Source organism: Ambystoma mexicanum, chromosome 5q (genome assembly GCF_040938575.1).
Source record: "Ambystoma mexicanum isolate Mex_15411 chromosome 5q, UKY_AmexF1_1, whole genome shotgun sequence".
In the NCBI taxonomy this organism is placed as follows: Eukaryota; Metazoa; Chordata; class Amphibia; order Caudata; family Ambystomatidae; genus Ambystoma; species Ambystoma mexicanum.
Genome location: NC_090933.1, coordinates 1,193,063,623 through 1,193,078,601, shown reverse-complemented (window position 1 = coordinate 1,193,078,601; position 14,979 = coordinate 1,193,063,623). Strand labels below are relative to the sequence as shown.

Here is a 14,979-nt window from a genome sequence, read left to right as displayed (position 1 = left end):
CGCTCAGGTCGTCGAAGGACACGCTCGGAGCTCCGGCTTCGAGGACTGTGTCGACGCCGTCGATGCTGGCGGCGCTGCATCTGACGTTGACGCCGATTTACTCGACGTCGATCCTCTCGGCGCCGATGCCTGTTCGCTCGACGCCGGCGCCGATTCACTCGACGCCCTCAATGCCTTTCGAGGCCGGGGTGTCGGAGGTACCCCATGGCATGGGGGAACCCCCTGGAAAGGCTCTGGTTAAGAGCAAGCACTCTCGGGTGCCTTCTTTTCACCACCTGGAATATATTTCAGAGGTGGATGAGGATTCTGATGGCCTGGTTCCTAGTCAGGTTCCAGATGCGATGGTCTCAGGCCATAGCCAATTTGACGATTTGAAGCAGTCACTGCATGATGCCAGTGGACTGGACACCTCTCCGGAGGTGGAGTTTTGTAGGCCTGAGCCTGGCTCTCATGCCGATTCCTCGTACCGGCGCCTTATGGCTAGGGTCTCCGAGTACTTCGGATGGTCTGCTCCCCCAGGGGAGTTTGTGCAGGATGATCTCACGGACATCCTTGATGTTGGTCCCCCAACTGACCCGGTACTGCGTTTCATATGGCTCTACAGAGAAGGGTGGCGGCGGCTTGGACTGCTCCGTAGAGTCTCCTGGGCGGTGGGCAGGTCCTTGTCGCGAAAATACCGTCCAGCCAGTAGCGACCCCTGCTACTTGACCAGGCACCCTACTCCGGAGAGTTTGGTGGTGCAGGCGGCCACGGTCCCTCCTGATGGGGACGACAAACGTTTTGATGGCTGGGCGAAGAGTGTTTTCTTCAGGTGGTATGGCGCTTCAGGCGGCCAACTCCATATGTGCCTTGTCTCGTTTCACACACACTCTGTGAAACTGTGTTGCGTTAGCGGCTGAACATATTCCCGAAGGGGACGAACGGGATGGTTTCCTTGCTATGGTCCAGGATGGCAAGGATGCCATGTGTGAGTCAGTTCAGTCGGGTTTGGACATGGCTGAATGCGTCAGCAGGTCCATGGCGGCGAGCACCGTCGGGGTTTGCTCCTGATGTGCAGTCCCGGCTCCTCAACATGCCCTTTGACGGTGAACACCTTTTTGGCAGCAAGGCTGACTAGAGCCTTGAGAGGTTGCAGACCTCCAAAGCTGCAGTGAAGTCGCTGGGCGCTGCAGTTTGCCAACCTCCACCTTTTCGTCCTAGGGGACAGCAATGGAGGGGTGGTTCCTTTCGCTATTACTCGTCCTTCAGTAAAGCGAGAAGAGCTGGCAGTGAAAGAGGCCAACGCAGGGGTACCAGAGGTGGACAACAGGGTACCCGTGGTGCCAAGGCCGCTCGGGCAGTTGCCTCTTTGCCCTCAGGTAACGCCGCAGCCGCTCAGTCATGAGGCCATGTCCCATGGTTCGCCGGTTGGGGGAAGGCTGGCGCAGCACCTTGTAGAGTGGCGTGCCATTACTTCAGATGTGTGGGTTCTGGAGATCATAACCCACGGCTACTGTCTTCCCTTTCGGCAGAGGCCTCACGACAATCCACCAGGGAACCTCTCTTTGAAGAGTCCGGATCCGCTCCTTGCGCAGGAAATTCAAGCCCTGCTGGAGAAAGGCGCCATAGAACTGGTGCCTGTAGCGGAGAGGAACAAGGGATGGTATTCACCTTATTTTTTGATTTCGAAGAAAGACGGGGGATTGAGACCCATCATGGACTTGCGCGGTTTGAACAAACTCCTCAGGAAGGACAAGTTCAAGATGGTTACTCTCAAGTCCTCCAGGCCCTTCAGCTTCAGGACTGGTTGGTGTCTCTCGACCTCAAGGATGCTTACTTCCATGTGCCGATCCATCCCAAGCACAAGAAGTACCTGAGGTTTGCGGTTGGCGACTCGCACTTTCAGTTTCGGGTCCTGCCGTTCGGATTGACCTCCGCCCCGAGGGTTTTCACCAAGCTCATGGTGGTGGTGGCAGCGCATCTCAGGCAAGGGGGGATTCACGTCTACCCCTACCTGGACGATTGGTTGATCAGGGGGAGCTCTCCCGAGCAAGTCCTGGATCATCTGTCCGTCACCTGCCACTACCTTCACAGGCTGGGCTTCTCCCTCCAATTTAAAGAAGTCCCATTTGACGCCAACACAGTGGCTGCAGTACATCGGAGCAGTGCTGGACACTTCCCTGGGGCAGTGTTTTCCTCCCCAGGTGAGGGCTCTTCACATTCAGGAGATGGTACACAAGTTTCAGCATGCCCAGACGCTCCCAGCGTTTGAGTTCTTGAGGTTGCTCGGCCTCATGGCATCCTGCATTCTTCTGGTGCCAGAGGCTCGCCTGCGGATGAGATCTTTGCAGTGGGCACTCAAGATGCAATGGTCGCAGTCCTCCGGCAGGATGTCGGACCCGGTTCAGGTGCCGCCCTCGGTCGCCCAGGACCTTCTGTGGTGGGCCGTCGAAGGCAACTTGATGAAAGGGGCTCTGTTTTGGCTTCCCTGGCCGGAGGTGACGATCGTGACGGATGCATCCCTCACGAGATGGGGAGCTCATGCCAACGAGCTGACAGTCGGCGGTCGTTGATCTCCGTTGGAGTCCAGAATCCATATCAATCTGTTGGAGCTGAGGGCCGTCAGGCTAGCCCTGAAGGCTTTTCTGCCGACTGTGCGAGGAAAGAATGTCCTGATCCTGACGGACAACACAGTGGCCATGCACTACCTCAACAAAAAGGGGCGGGGGGGGGCAGGTTCACTTCCTCTGTGCAGGGAGGCGATGCAGCTCGAGTTCTGGGCCATCCAGCAGGAAGTTTCGATCTCGGCAGTTCATCTGGCCAGAGACGAAAACGTGACGGCGGACGCTCTGAGCAGGCGGAGCACGATCTCTCACGAGTGGGAGTTGGCTCAGGAGATTCTCCTAGAGATCTTCGCCCTTTGGGGGACCCCTCAAGTGGATCTCTTCGCCTCCAGTGTCAACCGGAAGTGCGAGAGGTTCTGCTTGTGGGAATTTCCTCCAAAAGGAGCCTTAGGAGACGCGTTCGTGGTGGAGTGGTCATTCCCACTGCTGTACGCGTTTCCTCCAGTCCCCGTCATCCCGCAAGTGCTGCAAAGGTTACGGAAGTTCGGTTCTCGGATGATCCTCATTGCTCCGGCGTGGGCTCGGAGGACGTGGTACCCGGACCTTCTCGACTTGTCGATCTGTCCTCCACGTCGTCTTCCCTACCGAGACGATCTGCTCTCACGGAAGAGGGGTCAGGTTCTCCATCCAGAGGTCAGATCCCTCAACCTTCACACTTGGCTTCTGAAAGGTTGAGGTATAAGGATTGGGACCTCCCTGAAGACGTGATGGAGGTGTTGCTCTCGGCCCGACGGCCAGCAACAAAGTCTCTGTACCGTTGGCGTAAGTTCTGCGACTGGTGCAGAGTTCAGAATGTGGATCCTTTTGCATGTGACATCCCCATGGTTCTGTCCTTTTTACTTTCTTTGGCCCACAGGGGCTTGCAAGTGGGTACCATTAAAGGTTACCTGGCGGCGCTGTCCATCTTTAAGCGCTCGTCTGAAGAGTGTTCCTACTTTAAAATCCCTTTAATTTCACAATTTCTGAAAGGGCTCACTAATGTGTTCCTTACGTCACCTTTCATGGTGCCCGGTTGGGATTTAAACCTTGTTCTTAAGTTTCTTATGGGGGCTCCGTTTGAGCCTTTACATCCTTGCCTTTTGAGGCTGTTGACTCTCAAAACTGTGTTTTTAGTTGCGGTTACTTCCGCTCGCAGAGTGAGTGAGCTACAGGCACTTTCAGTTAAGCCACCCTTCACTGTATTTCACAAGGACAGGGTTGTCCTTGGAGTTTGTCCTTCTTTTCTTCCGAAGGTGGTTTCGGAATTTCATTTGAGCCAGAAGGTTGTTCTTCCCGTGTTCTATCCTCCACATCCTGGTAAGGAAGAGGAGAGGCTCCATAGGCTTGATCCTAGAAGAGCTTTAAGCTTTTATGTTTCACGCATATCCCGGGTCAGAGTGGACGATCAACTCTTTATTGGTTACGCTGGAAAGCGTTTGGGACAAGCTGTGACGAAACAGACTTTGTCTCGCTGGATTATTTTGGCCATCTCGGAGTGTTACCACTTGGCGGGTAAAGACCCACCGGCTGGCTTGCGGGCCCATTCTACCAGGGGTACGGCTGCATCTACTGCCCTGCAGAGGGGTGTTCCTATTCGCAACATCTGTGATGCAGCCACCTGGGCTTCAGTACATACATTTGTACGTCACTATTCCCTCGATTCCATCCGAGGACAGGATCTGGCCTTTGGCAAGGCGGTCCTGTGCTCTGCTATTTGATTGGCAATTCTAAATTTTGATTCTAAATTCTTTCCCTCCCTCCTTGCTCTGGTACTGCTTTGGGAGTCTGTCATAGATATGGAGTACATCGGAGGACCCAATCCCCTCGAAGAACAAGTTACTTTCTTACCTGGTAACGTTCTTTCGATGGGATGGTCCGACGACGTATTCCATATCGCTCCCTCCCTACCTTCCCCGCTGCAGAATTTCTTTTGCGATTGCAGCTTACGCTCCACAAGGCTTTGTGTCTGACTGGCAGTGGACTAATGTCACACGTTCTGGGGGAAAAAACTACAACTGAGGCTACGGGCGTCGTGCGTCCTACTTATCACATCGGATGATGTCAGAGGAGGTCCTCGACGACGGCGCGTCGACGTCATCGATGCAGGATGCAGAAAAAAGTTTCCGAAGCAGCACAGCTGTGGTGATTACCTGTCATAGATATGGAATACGTCGTCGGACCATCCCATCGAAAGAAAGTTACCAGGTAAGAAAGTAACTTGTTCTTCTGTAAGACTTGTCCTTTCCTTTTTAAACCGATTTCCTCTGTCATCTGCTTTTATTTTTAAACCCAAATTTCCTTTCCTATTGAGAATTTCATCCTGTCATTAATTTAGTCACTTTCACTTGCATATTATGCCTGTGATGTGCATCTGTCATTGAGCATAATAACGGCTTTCCGATTTTGTCTATTTCACCCGTTTTTCAAACCGTTTTGACATTTAACCCAGTGTAAATTGGCAAATGCAATTTCTATGCGTGTGATTTGGCCGCACTGTGTTCACTTTCAAGTTGATTTTCTGATCTGTATGCCTGTTGTTGGGACATTGTAGTCTGCTAGTGTTCTTACATCTGTGATAGTGCTATACTCATATTTACCTCATTTAATCAACCACACAGGTAAAACAAATATTTACTAATTCTGAGTGTTATTTTGTGTAATTGCAAAGGTTTTTAAATCCATACCTTACTCCTTGCTGCTCCTTTCTATCCACTCAATTCGATTAATAGGGGTTTGAGGGAGCATTACAGGGGGAAATCTTAACTTTGGTACTATCTCCCCGAACGGTAAAATTGCTCCTATTCATTTGTGCTTTGGATATGTTATAGTAGAAGGTCAACTAAGTGTAATTCATCAGTTTACCTTATAATTATCACCCCATTGGTGATTGCTGCCCAATATTAAATTTGTGTGATTTTCTTTGAATTTAAAATAAATATTGTATTACCACCCACCGGCCTGGTTGGTGGTCCATTGTGAACCCGGGGTATTTGTAAAAAAGGGCGTGAGACTGGTTGGGTGCCAGCTCAATCTGAATCCTAGGAAATTAAGTAAAAGTGTTTTAATTGTGCGCTGCATCCTAGGCTAGTGGCAAGAGGCCTGGTCTGGAGTGTGATGCCCGATTAGAATCCTTAACATAGTCTATGCACAGCATGTGATCTAAGCAGATTAACAAACTTCAGAAGACATACATTACTCTCCCTAATCGTTTTTCTGATGGTTGTATCTGCTTAGATTCACATGCGCCCACCCTTCCTCCCCTCTTGGAGTAGAAGGAACATAGACTTCTTACACCTACTTTCTCCTGTACTCACTCACGTTCTGAAAGGCTCCCTCACGGCAGAACAAAAACAACCGGTAAGCCCTTGACCCGTGAAGGATTTTGGGTACACTACACCATGTTAGGGATAGTGTTAGTCACGCCCATGTCGATGACCCTTTTTGATCTTCGAAAAAAGATGCAATACTCTGCGATTACCACTAGATGTTGAATTATATGCACAGCATGTGGATCTAAGCATATACAACCATCAGCAATACAATTACGGTGAGTAATGTATGCCTTTACTTACCTGCAACACTGAAAGCGACGCCTACTGGACTCTGCCATACTGAACCATTTACCCTTCCCTCCTGCCTTTCTTGCTCCACTCCTGGCCACTGGTGACCCAGCTGAACACGGACTTGCATGAGATAGGGTTGGACTCTTTAAGATAGGCTAGATTAAAGTTATAAAACGTTGTACCAGTTTGTAAAAGTTTGCATATATGTTTCAGATGGTTTTACTACGGGATTTGTCACTACCACTGCTATTCTGAAGTTATTATGACTGGTTGATTATCTAGCGCATACTCCAAAGTGACCTTATATTAACTTGCTGTTTTAAAGTACTTACTTGACTAGTGAATTATCACCTCTGCATTGTATATAATAAATGCCTATTTTGTATGTAACTCCTACGTGTATTAGTGTTTTCTTGAATGAGTATGTGCTTGGAGTTATTTGTACCTCTCTACATCCTTCCTCCTGCTCGCCATTCTACCAAACCTTTGTGTGGTTCAAGTCTAACTAAGAATGTAACCCTGTTCACCCTGTAGAACTTGCTTACAGTAACCAGAAAGCCATTATTTAAAAAGTTATAAAGATGTGCGATATCTTTGGAGCTATATGACCTAGAGGTCACTGAGACACATGCACAGAAGGTGAGACTAAACACGTTGCAGACTTGCTGATCTTCACAGATTAATACTTTCATACTAAAAGTGAAGACCAAAGACACTGAACTATCCATTTTACAAAGACACCTGTAATACTGTTTCATTTTCTTTGCACAGCAAACTAGTGAAGGGTTTTACTAGTTTATTGTGTGAATGTTCTTGGCGTATCTAATCCACATAACCACCCTACTCCCATCCGCCATGTTTACAAGTCGGAGAGTCGGATGGACATTAGGGTAACCCTACTGCCTAGTTGTGGACTGTCTTCCCTCACACCTTTAATAACCATGCCGAGAGTAATCTTTCAAACATCGGTTGTGGACTCCTATTTGGTAGTTAAAAGTTGGTGGTCCTGCATACCCTATCCCCTGTCAATCCCATCTCGCCTTTTCATTTACAGCAGTTGAAGTTGTCATTGACTGTTAACTGTTTTATTTTGTTTCAGGTTGGAAAGAGTGGGAACATTCCAGCAGGCACCACAGTGGACACCAAAATCACCCACCCATCAGAATTTGACTTCTACCTTTGTAGTCATGCCGGTATTCAGGTATCTTTGTTGTGTTGTACTCTTTGTATTTTATTTCAATGAGCTGATGCAAAAAATCTTCGGAACACATGGATTGCCTTTGTTTTCGATTTAGTGATTTCCTGTACCAAGCACACTATGATCTCAGAGTTTGAAATAGCTGGAAGCTATTTTGCTCCTATTTCTATCCTAGGTGATCCTGGTTACCTTGACATCAACAGCTAGCAGGAGCTACTTTTAGCTCCCCAGGTCCATAGGTGTCATACAAACATAGCTATGTGACATCCACTTGATATGTGGAAATGTTTATAAAGACACATTCAGACACATCTAGAGGCACATTTAAAGCATGATGGATCATACAGGGCAAAACATTTTCACTGCATCCTATGGGACACTTAGATTTGTGGCGCGCTATGTGATAGCTCTTGGTAACCTAGAGGTAGTTCCTTTCTACTGTGTGATGCCGACAGCCAGGAGCTGGTTTTAGCTCCTGTTCAACCAAGCTCCATTCCTGTTAAGGAGATTTTTGCTCAACCCTCTGGTGAGGGCTCTGTAATCCACTAACTAAATGGTGGAGCAGTGTGTCACCCAAAAGGAAAGACCAGACTCTCCAATGGTAGCTGAAGCAGAGCAGTCGGGCTTAACTTTAGGATGCAGGAAGGCTTGCAGGGAGGTACAATTAGTCCCAACAGACACCACACAAGAACACCACACGCTGGTATACTGTAAAAATATACTTTTATTATAAGTCACACACAAAATATTTGATAGGAGAAAATAAGTACTCGGGTTACACAGAACAAATTGCAGAACCTACTGTAGGTAAAAACAAACCGTAAATGGCCAGTAAAGGCCTAACTCGATCCTTAATCTAAAATGTAGGCCCCATACATATAAACTTTCAGATATGAGACCCATAGACAATATTACACACGGTAATGATATGGTTCAGAATCCCAGGGTACTAAACAGAACTTAGTGCAGGCTTCCTATCACCTTCTGCAAGAACTATTATACTCAACACATATACCTATAATACAGTATAGCACTTAGATTTTGAGCACAGGGTAACACAATGTCCAACACAGCCAGGAGGGCTACCAAAGTCCAGGATATATTTTAGGTAAGTCTCTAGGTACAGAAGAACATATTACAAATCAAGAAGGAAACTGTAACGCTACACAACGATACAATGTATATAACCTGTGAAGGAGTGTATGTTGGGGAGAATTATAATTTCGAATGGATTGTGTCCTCCAACGTATTCCTCATCTATGACATGTAATATCGAAGGCCTCGAGGGTGATGTCATCGATGTTATAAGTGGCATGCACGGTGCCCGTAGCCTCAGTTCCGTTTTTTCCGCAAACGTATTTGCTTCGTAAAACTCAGCACGCCTTGTGGTTACTGTTATGTTACCATATCATGTCTTCGAGGGGATTGGGTCCTCTGACGTATTCCAAATCTATGACCGTAATCACCACAGCTGTGCTGCTTCGGAAAATATTCGGCGCCTGCGTCGATGATGTATATACGCCGTCCTCGAGGGCCTCCGTCGAGCCGACGTCACCTGATGTTATAAGTAGGACGTACAACGCCCGTAGCCTTAGTTCCATTTTTTCTGCGAACGTGTGTGCTTCGGAGATCTTGGCGCACCTCAAGTCTACTGAATCCTGTTCTTTCGGTTCTTCAAACCTATTACTTCCTTGCGAATATTGTATGTCGTCTTCGGCTTCTTCCACCCCGCCGTCCGGTTTTAAGAAGTGTCGGGTGTGCGGGTCCAAGATGTCGCTGACGGACACGCACAACGCTTGCCTCTGGTGCCTCGGGGAGGACCACGATACGGATGACTGTGTCCATTGCCAGTCGCTCGCATCGAAGGCCTTGTGGTAGCGTAAGAAGCAGCCGTCGGTCGGTAAAGTGGCCAAGCCCCGGAAGTCGCGTTCCACTGGTCTTTCGACTGATGATTCGAGGAGTGACTCTCCGTACATCGTCGTCGTGAGTCTGGGGGTTCTAGGTCTGGGAGTCGGTCCCGCCATTCTTCTGCCTCTTCGAGGCACTCCAGGAAGCGCCGTCACAGGGCGCCTTCCTCGTCCGAGGACTCCGCCCGTCGGCGGGTTGCTTGCCCCAACAAGCATTCCACTCCTGAGGAATGGGATTCCTTCCGAAAAGGATATGTTGGCAATTTTTCAATCGCAGGGCTCTGGTCCGTCCGCGCCGTCGAGACACGCCGGCCGTGGCCGTTCTAGAGACACTGCTTGTACGCCTTCGGGCTCGAGTGATCGTCGCGACCAACGGGCACCTTCGAGGTTCCGGTCGGACAAGGATGGTCGCTCTAGACATGCCCGTTCCAGGTCCCGGTCCGCGATGCCCTCGAGACCTCATAAACCTGTGAAGTCTTCGAGGAAGGCATCGACGCCTGCGGCGCCAAGGTCGACGGACTCTCTCGAGGCTCTGCCTCCGAGGAAGTCGTCGATGCCATCGGAGCCCAGGCTGTCGAGAGACAAGCTCGGGGCTCCGCCCTCGAGGCCTGTGTCGACGCCGTCAAAGCTGTCGGCGCCGTGCTAGATGTCGATGCCGATTCCATCGACGACTTTTGAGGCGACTTTGTCGGAGGTACCCCGTGGCACGGTGGAACCCCCCAGAAAGGCTCCAGCCAAGGCAAAACATGTCTTTGTTCCTTTTTCTGTACCCTCCTTCCTGCCTCTAGATTATATTTCTGAGGTGGATGAGGGGTCTGAGGAAGGTGAGGTTCCTGATGGCCTCCTTTCTCGTCATACTCAACTTGAGGACCCTGCGTCAGTCGTTGCACGACGGCAGTGGGCTGGACACCTCTCCGGAGGTGGAGTTTGGTAGGCCTGAACCTGGCACGCATGCTGAGTCCTCATACCAGCGCCTGATGTGGAGGGTCACGGATTACCTGGGGTGGTCTGCTCCCCCTGGGGATTTTCAGCAGGATGACCTGACTGATATCCTCGACCAAGGTCCTCCAACTGACCCGGTACTGCCATTCCATATGGCCTTGCAGAGCAGGGTGGCTGCGGCTTGAACTTCTCCAAAGAGTCTCCGGGCAGTGAGCAAGTCCTTGCTGAAGAAATATCGCCCAGCCAGTGGCGACCCCTGCTACTTGACCAAGCACCCCACTCCGGAGAGTTTGGTGGTGCAGGCGGCTACGGCCTCCGCAAAGCAGGCGTCGTACCCTACCATCCCTCCTGATAGGGACGACAAACGTTTTGACAGCTGGGCGAAGCTGTTTTCTTCAGGGGGTATGACGCTTCAGGCAGCCAACTCTGTATGTGCCTTGTCTCGTTTTACGCACACTCTGTGGAATTGTATCTCCTTAGCAGCTGATCATATTCCCGAAGGGGAGGAACGGGATGGTTTTCTTGCTATCGTGCAGGATGGCAAGGATGCCATGTGTGAGCCTGTTCAGTCGGGTCTGGACATGGTTGATTGCGTCAGCGGGTCCATGGCGGCGAGCACCGTAATACGCATGTTTGCGTGGTTGCGTAAGTCTGGTTTGCTCCTGATGTGCAAGCGCAGCTCCTCAACCTGCCCTTTGATGGTGAACATCTTTTTGGCAGCAAGGCTGACGAGAGCCTTGAGAGGTTGCAGACCTCCAAAGCTGCTGCGAAGTCGTTGAGCGCTGCAGTTCGCCAGCCTCTGCCTTTTCGTCCTAGGGGACAGCAATGGAAGGGAGGTATTACTCATCCTTTAGTAAATCGAGAGGAGCTGCTAGTCAAAGGTGCCACCGTAGAAGTGCCAGAAGTGAAAAACAGGGTACTCACGGTGCCAAGGCTGCTCGAGCAGTTGCCTCTTTGCCCTTGGGTACTGCCGCAGCCGCTTCAGCTCAGTCATGAGGCCAGGCCCCATGGTTCGCCGGTTGGGGGAAGGCTGCCGCAGCATCTTGTAGAGTGGCGTGCCATTACTTCAGATATGTGGGTTCTGGAGATCATAGCCCACGGCTACTGGCTTCCTTTCCGGCAGAGGCCTCACGACCATCCACCAGGGAATCTCTCTTTGAAGAGTCCGGATCTGCTCCTTGCGCAGGAAATTCAATCCCTGCTGGAGAATAGAACTGGTGCCTGTAGCGGAGAGGAACAAAGGATGGTATTGCCCATATTTTTTTTATTTCAAAGAAAGACGGGGGATTGAGAGCCATCATGGACTTGCGCAGTTTGAACAAACTCCTCAGGAAGGACACGTTCAAGATGGTTACTCTTTCTCAAGTCCTCCAGGCCCTTCAACTTCAAGACTGGTTGGTGTCTCTCGACCTCAAGGACGCTTATTTTCATGTGCCGATCCATCCAAAGCACAAGAAGTACCGGAGGTTCGCGGTTGGCGACTCACACTTTCAGTTTCGGGTCCTGCTGTTTGGATTGACCTCTGCCCGAGGGTCTTCATCAAGCTCATGGTTGTGGTTGTGGTGGTGGTGGTGGTGGTGGTGGTGGTGGCAGCGTATCTCAGGAAAGGGGGTATTCACGTCTACCCCTACCTGGACGATTGGTTGATCAGGGCACGCTCTCCCGACAAGTCCTGGATCATCTGTCCGTCACCTGCCACTCCCTTCACAAGCTGGGCATGTCCCTCAACTTAAAGAAGTCCCACTTGACGCCAACACAGCGGCTCCAGTACATCGGAGCAGTGCTCAACATATCCCTGGGGCAGTGTTTTCCTCCCCGGGTGAGGGCTCATCACATTCAGCAGATGGTGCACAAGTTTCAACACGCCCAGACTCTCCCGGCGTTCAAGTTCTTGAGGTTGCTCTGCCTCATGGCATCCTGCATTCTTTTGGTGCCGGAGGCCAGGTTGCGGATGAGATCTCTGCAGTGGGCCCTCAAGATACAGTGGTCGCAATCCTCTGGCAGGAAGTCGGACCCCGTTCAGGTGCCGCCCTCGGTCGCCCGTGACCTTCTGTGGTGGGCCGTCGAAGGCAATCTGAGGAAGGGGGCTCCATTTTGGCTACCCTGGCCAGAGGTGACGATCGTGACGGATGCATCACTCACGGGATGGGGAGCTCATGCCAATAAGTTGACAGTTGGTGGTCGTTGGTCTCCGTCGGAGTCCAGACTCCATATCAATCTGTTGGAGCTGAGGGCCGTCAGGCTTGCCCTGAAGGCTTTTCTGCCGACTGTGCGAGGAAAGAATGTCCTGATTCTGACGGACAACACAGTGGCCATGCACTACCTCAACAAAAAGTGTGGGGGGGGGCAGGGTCACTTCCTCTGTGCAGGGAGGCGCTGCAGCTCTGGTTCTGGGCCATCCAGCAGGAAGTTTTGATCTCGGAAGTTCATCTGGCCGTTGATGAACACGAGACGGCGGACGCTCTGAGCAAGCAGAGCGCAATCTCTCACGAGTGGAAGCTGGCTCAGGAGATTCTCCTGGAGATTTCTGCCCTTTGGGGGACCCCTCAGGTGGATCTCTTCGCCTCCAGTGTCAACCGGAAGTGCGAGAGGTTTTGCTGGCGGGAATTTCCTCCAAAAAGAGCCTTAGGTGACGCGTTTGTGGTGGAGTGGTCCTTCCCACTGCTGTACGCATTTCCTCCAGTCCCCGTCATCCCGCAAGTGCCGTGGAGGTTACGGAGGTTCGGTGCCTGGATGATCCTCATTGCTCCGGCATGGGCCCGGAGGACATGGTACCTGCACCTTCTCGACTTGTCCATTTGCCCTCCACATCGTCTTCCCTACTGAGACGATCTGCTCTCACGGGAGGGAGTTTGGGTTCTCCATCCAGAGGTCAGATCCCTCAACCTTCACACTTGGCTTCTGAAAGGTTGAGGTATAATGATTGGGACCTCCCTGAAGACGTGATGGAGGTGTTGCTTTCGGGCAGACGGCCGGCAACAAAGTCCCTGTACCGTTGCCTTTGGAGAAAGTTCTGCGACTGGTGCAGGGTTCAGAATGTGGATCCTTTTTCATGCGACATTCCATTGGTTCTGTCTTTTTTGCTTTCGTTAGCCCACAAGGGCCTGCAAGTGGGTACCGTTAAAGGTTAACTGGTGACGCTGTCCATATTTAAGCGTTTGTCTGGGGAGTATTCTTATTTCAAAATTCCTTTAATTTTTCAGTTTCTCAAAGGTCTCACTAATGTGTTTCCTCCGTCACCTCTCCAGGTGCTTGGTTGGGATTTAAACCTTGTTCTGAGATTCCTTATGGGTGCTCCGTTTGAGCCTTTACATTCTTGTCCTTTGAGACTGTAAACCCTGTATTTTTAGTTGCGGTCACTTCCGCTCGCAGAGTGAGTTGCAGGCACTTTCAGATAAGCCACCCTTCACTGTGTTTCATAAGGACAGGGTTGTCCTTAGAGTTCGTCGTCCTTTCCTTCTGAAGGTGGTGTCGGAATTTCAGTTAAGCCAGAAGGTTGTTCTTCAGGCATTTTATCCTCCTCCACATCCTGGTAAGGAAGAGGAGAGGCTCCATAGGTTGGATCCTAGGAGAGCTTTGAGTTTCTACATTTCACGCATGTCCTGGGTCAGAGTGGACGATCAGCTCTTTATTGGTTACGCCGGAAGGTGGTTGGGACAAGCTGTTACTAAGCAGACTTTGTCTAGATGGATTATCTTGGCAATTTCTGAAAGTTACCGCTTGGCGGGTAAGGACCCTCCGGTAGGCTTACGGGCCCATTCTACTAGGGGTATGGCTGCCTCTACTGCCCTGCAGAGGGGTGTTCCTATTCGTAGCATCTGTGAAGCAGCCATTTGGGCTTCGGTCCATACTTTTGTAAGGCACTACTCCCTAGATTCTATCCATGGGCAGGATCTGGCCTTTGGCAAGGCGGTCCTTTACTCTGCAATTTGATTGGGCATTCGAAATTTCTATATTCCAAATTCTTTTCCCTCCTCCTTACGTTGGTACTGCTTTGGGAGTCTGTCATAGATATGGAATACGTCGGAGGACCCAATCCCCTCGAAGAACAAGTTACACTCTTACCTGGTAACGTTCTTTCGATGGGATGGTCCGACGACATATTCCATATCGCTCCCTCCCTACCTGCCCCGCTACAGAATTTCTTATGCGATTGCAGCTTACGTTTCCGCAAGGCTTTCTGTGGTCATACTGGCAGTGGTTTGGTGCCACACGTTCTGGGGGACAAAACTACAACTGAGACTATGGGCGTCGTGCGTCCTACTTATAACATCCGGTGACGTCTGCTCGACGGAGGCCCTCGAGGACGGTGTATCGACGCAGACGCCGAAAATTTTCCGAAGCAGCACAGCTGTGGTGATTACTGTCATAGATATGGAATACGTCGTCGGACCATTCTATCGAAAGAACGTTACCAGGTAAGAGAGTAACTTGTTCTTCTACCCCAATGACCCCTCGGTCTGGCTTCAAGAAATGTAGGGACTGCGGCTCCAAGATGTCGATTATGGATCCGCATAGAATATTTCTGTGGTGCCTGGGCGAGGACCACATTACTGGTGACTGCTCAAAGTGCCAGTCGTTGACTGCCAAGGACTTAAGGGAACGTAAGGGGAAATTGAAGGTAGGAATGGTTTCCCAGCCCCCTAAATCAAAGTCGGCTGGTATTTCGACCGACGAGTCGAGAAGGGACTCTCCTCGTCGGAAAAAGTCCAACCGCTCCAGGTCCCGCAGTGGTTCGCGCCACTTGTCCTCTTCGTCATGGCGGTCCAGGAAGTGACATCACTGTT

General features: G+C 50.7%; 1 protein-coding gene across 3 annotated transcripts in view; it reads left to right on the top strand.

Moving 5' to 3' along the window:
* Positions 1–14,979, top strand: part of AGO2 (argonaute RISC catalytic component 2) — a 1,138,923-nt gene that overhangs the window by 1,025,239 nt on the left and 98,705 nt on the right. For all 3 annotated transcript variants that reach the window (XM_069621684.1, XM_069621685.1, XM_069621683.1), the window contains one exon: positions 7,245–7,346. In XM_069621684.1, the coding sequence (XP_069477785.1) occupies positions 7,245–7,346 (102 nt within the window). The remainder of the gene's footprint in view (positions 1–7,244; positions 7,347–14,979) is intronic.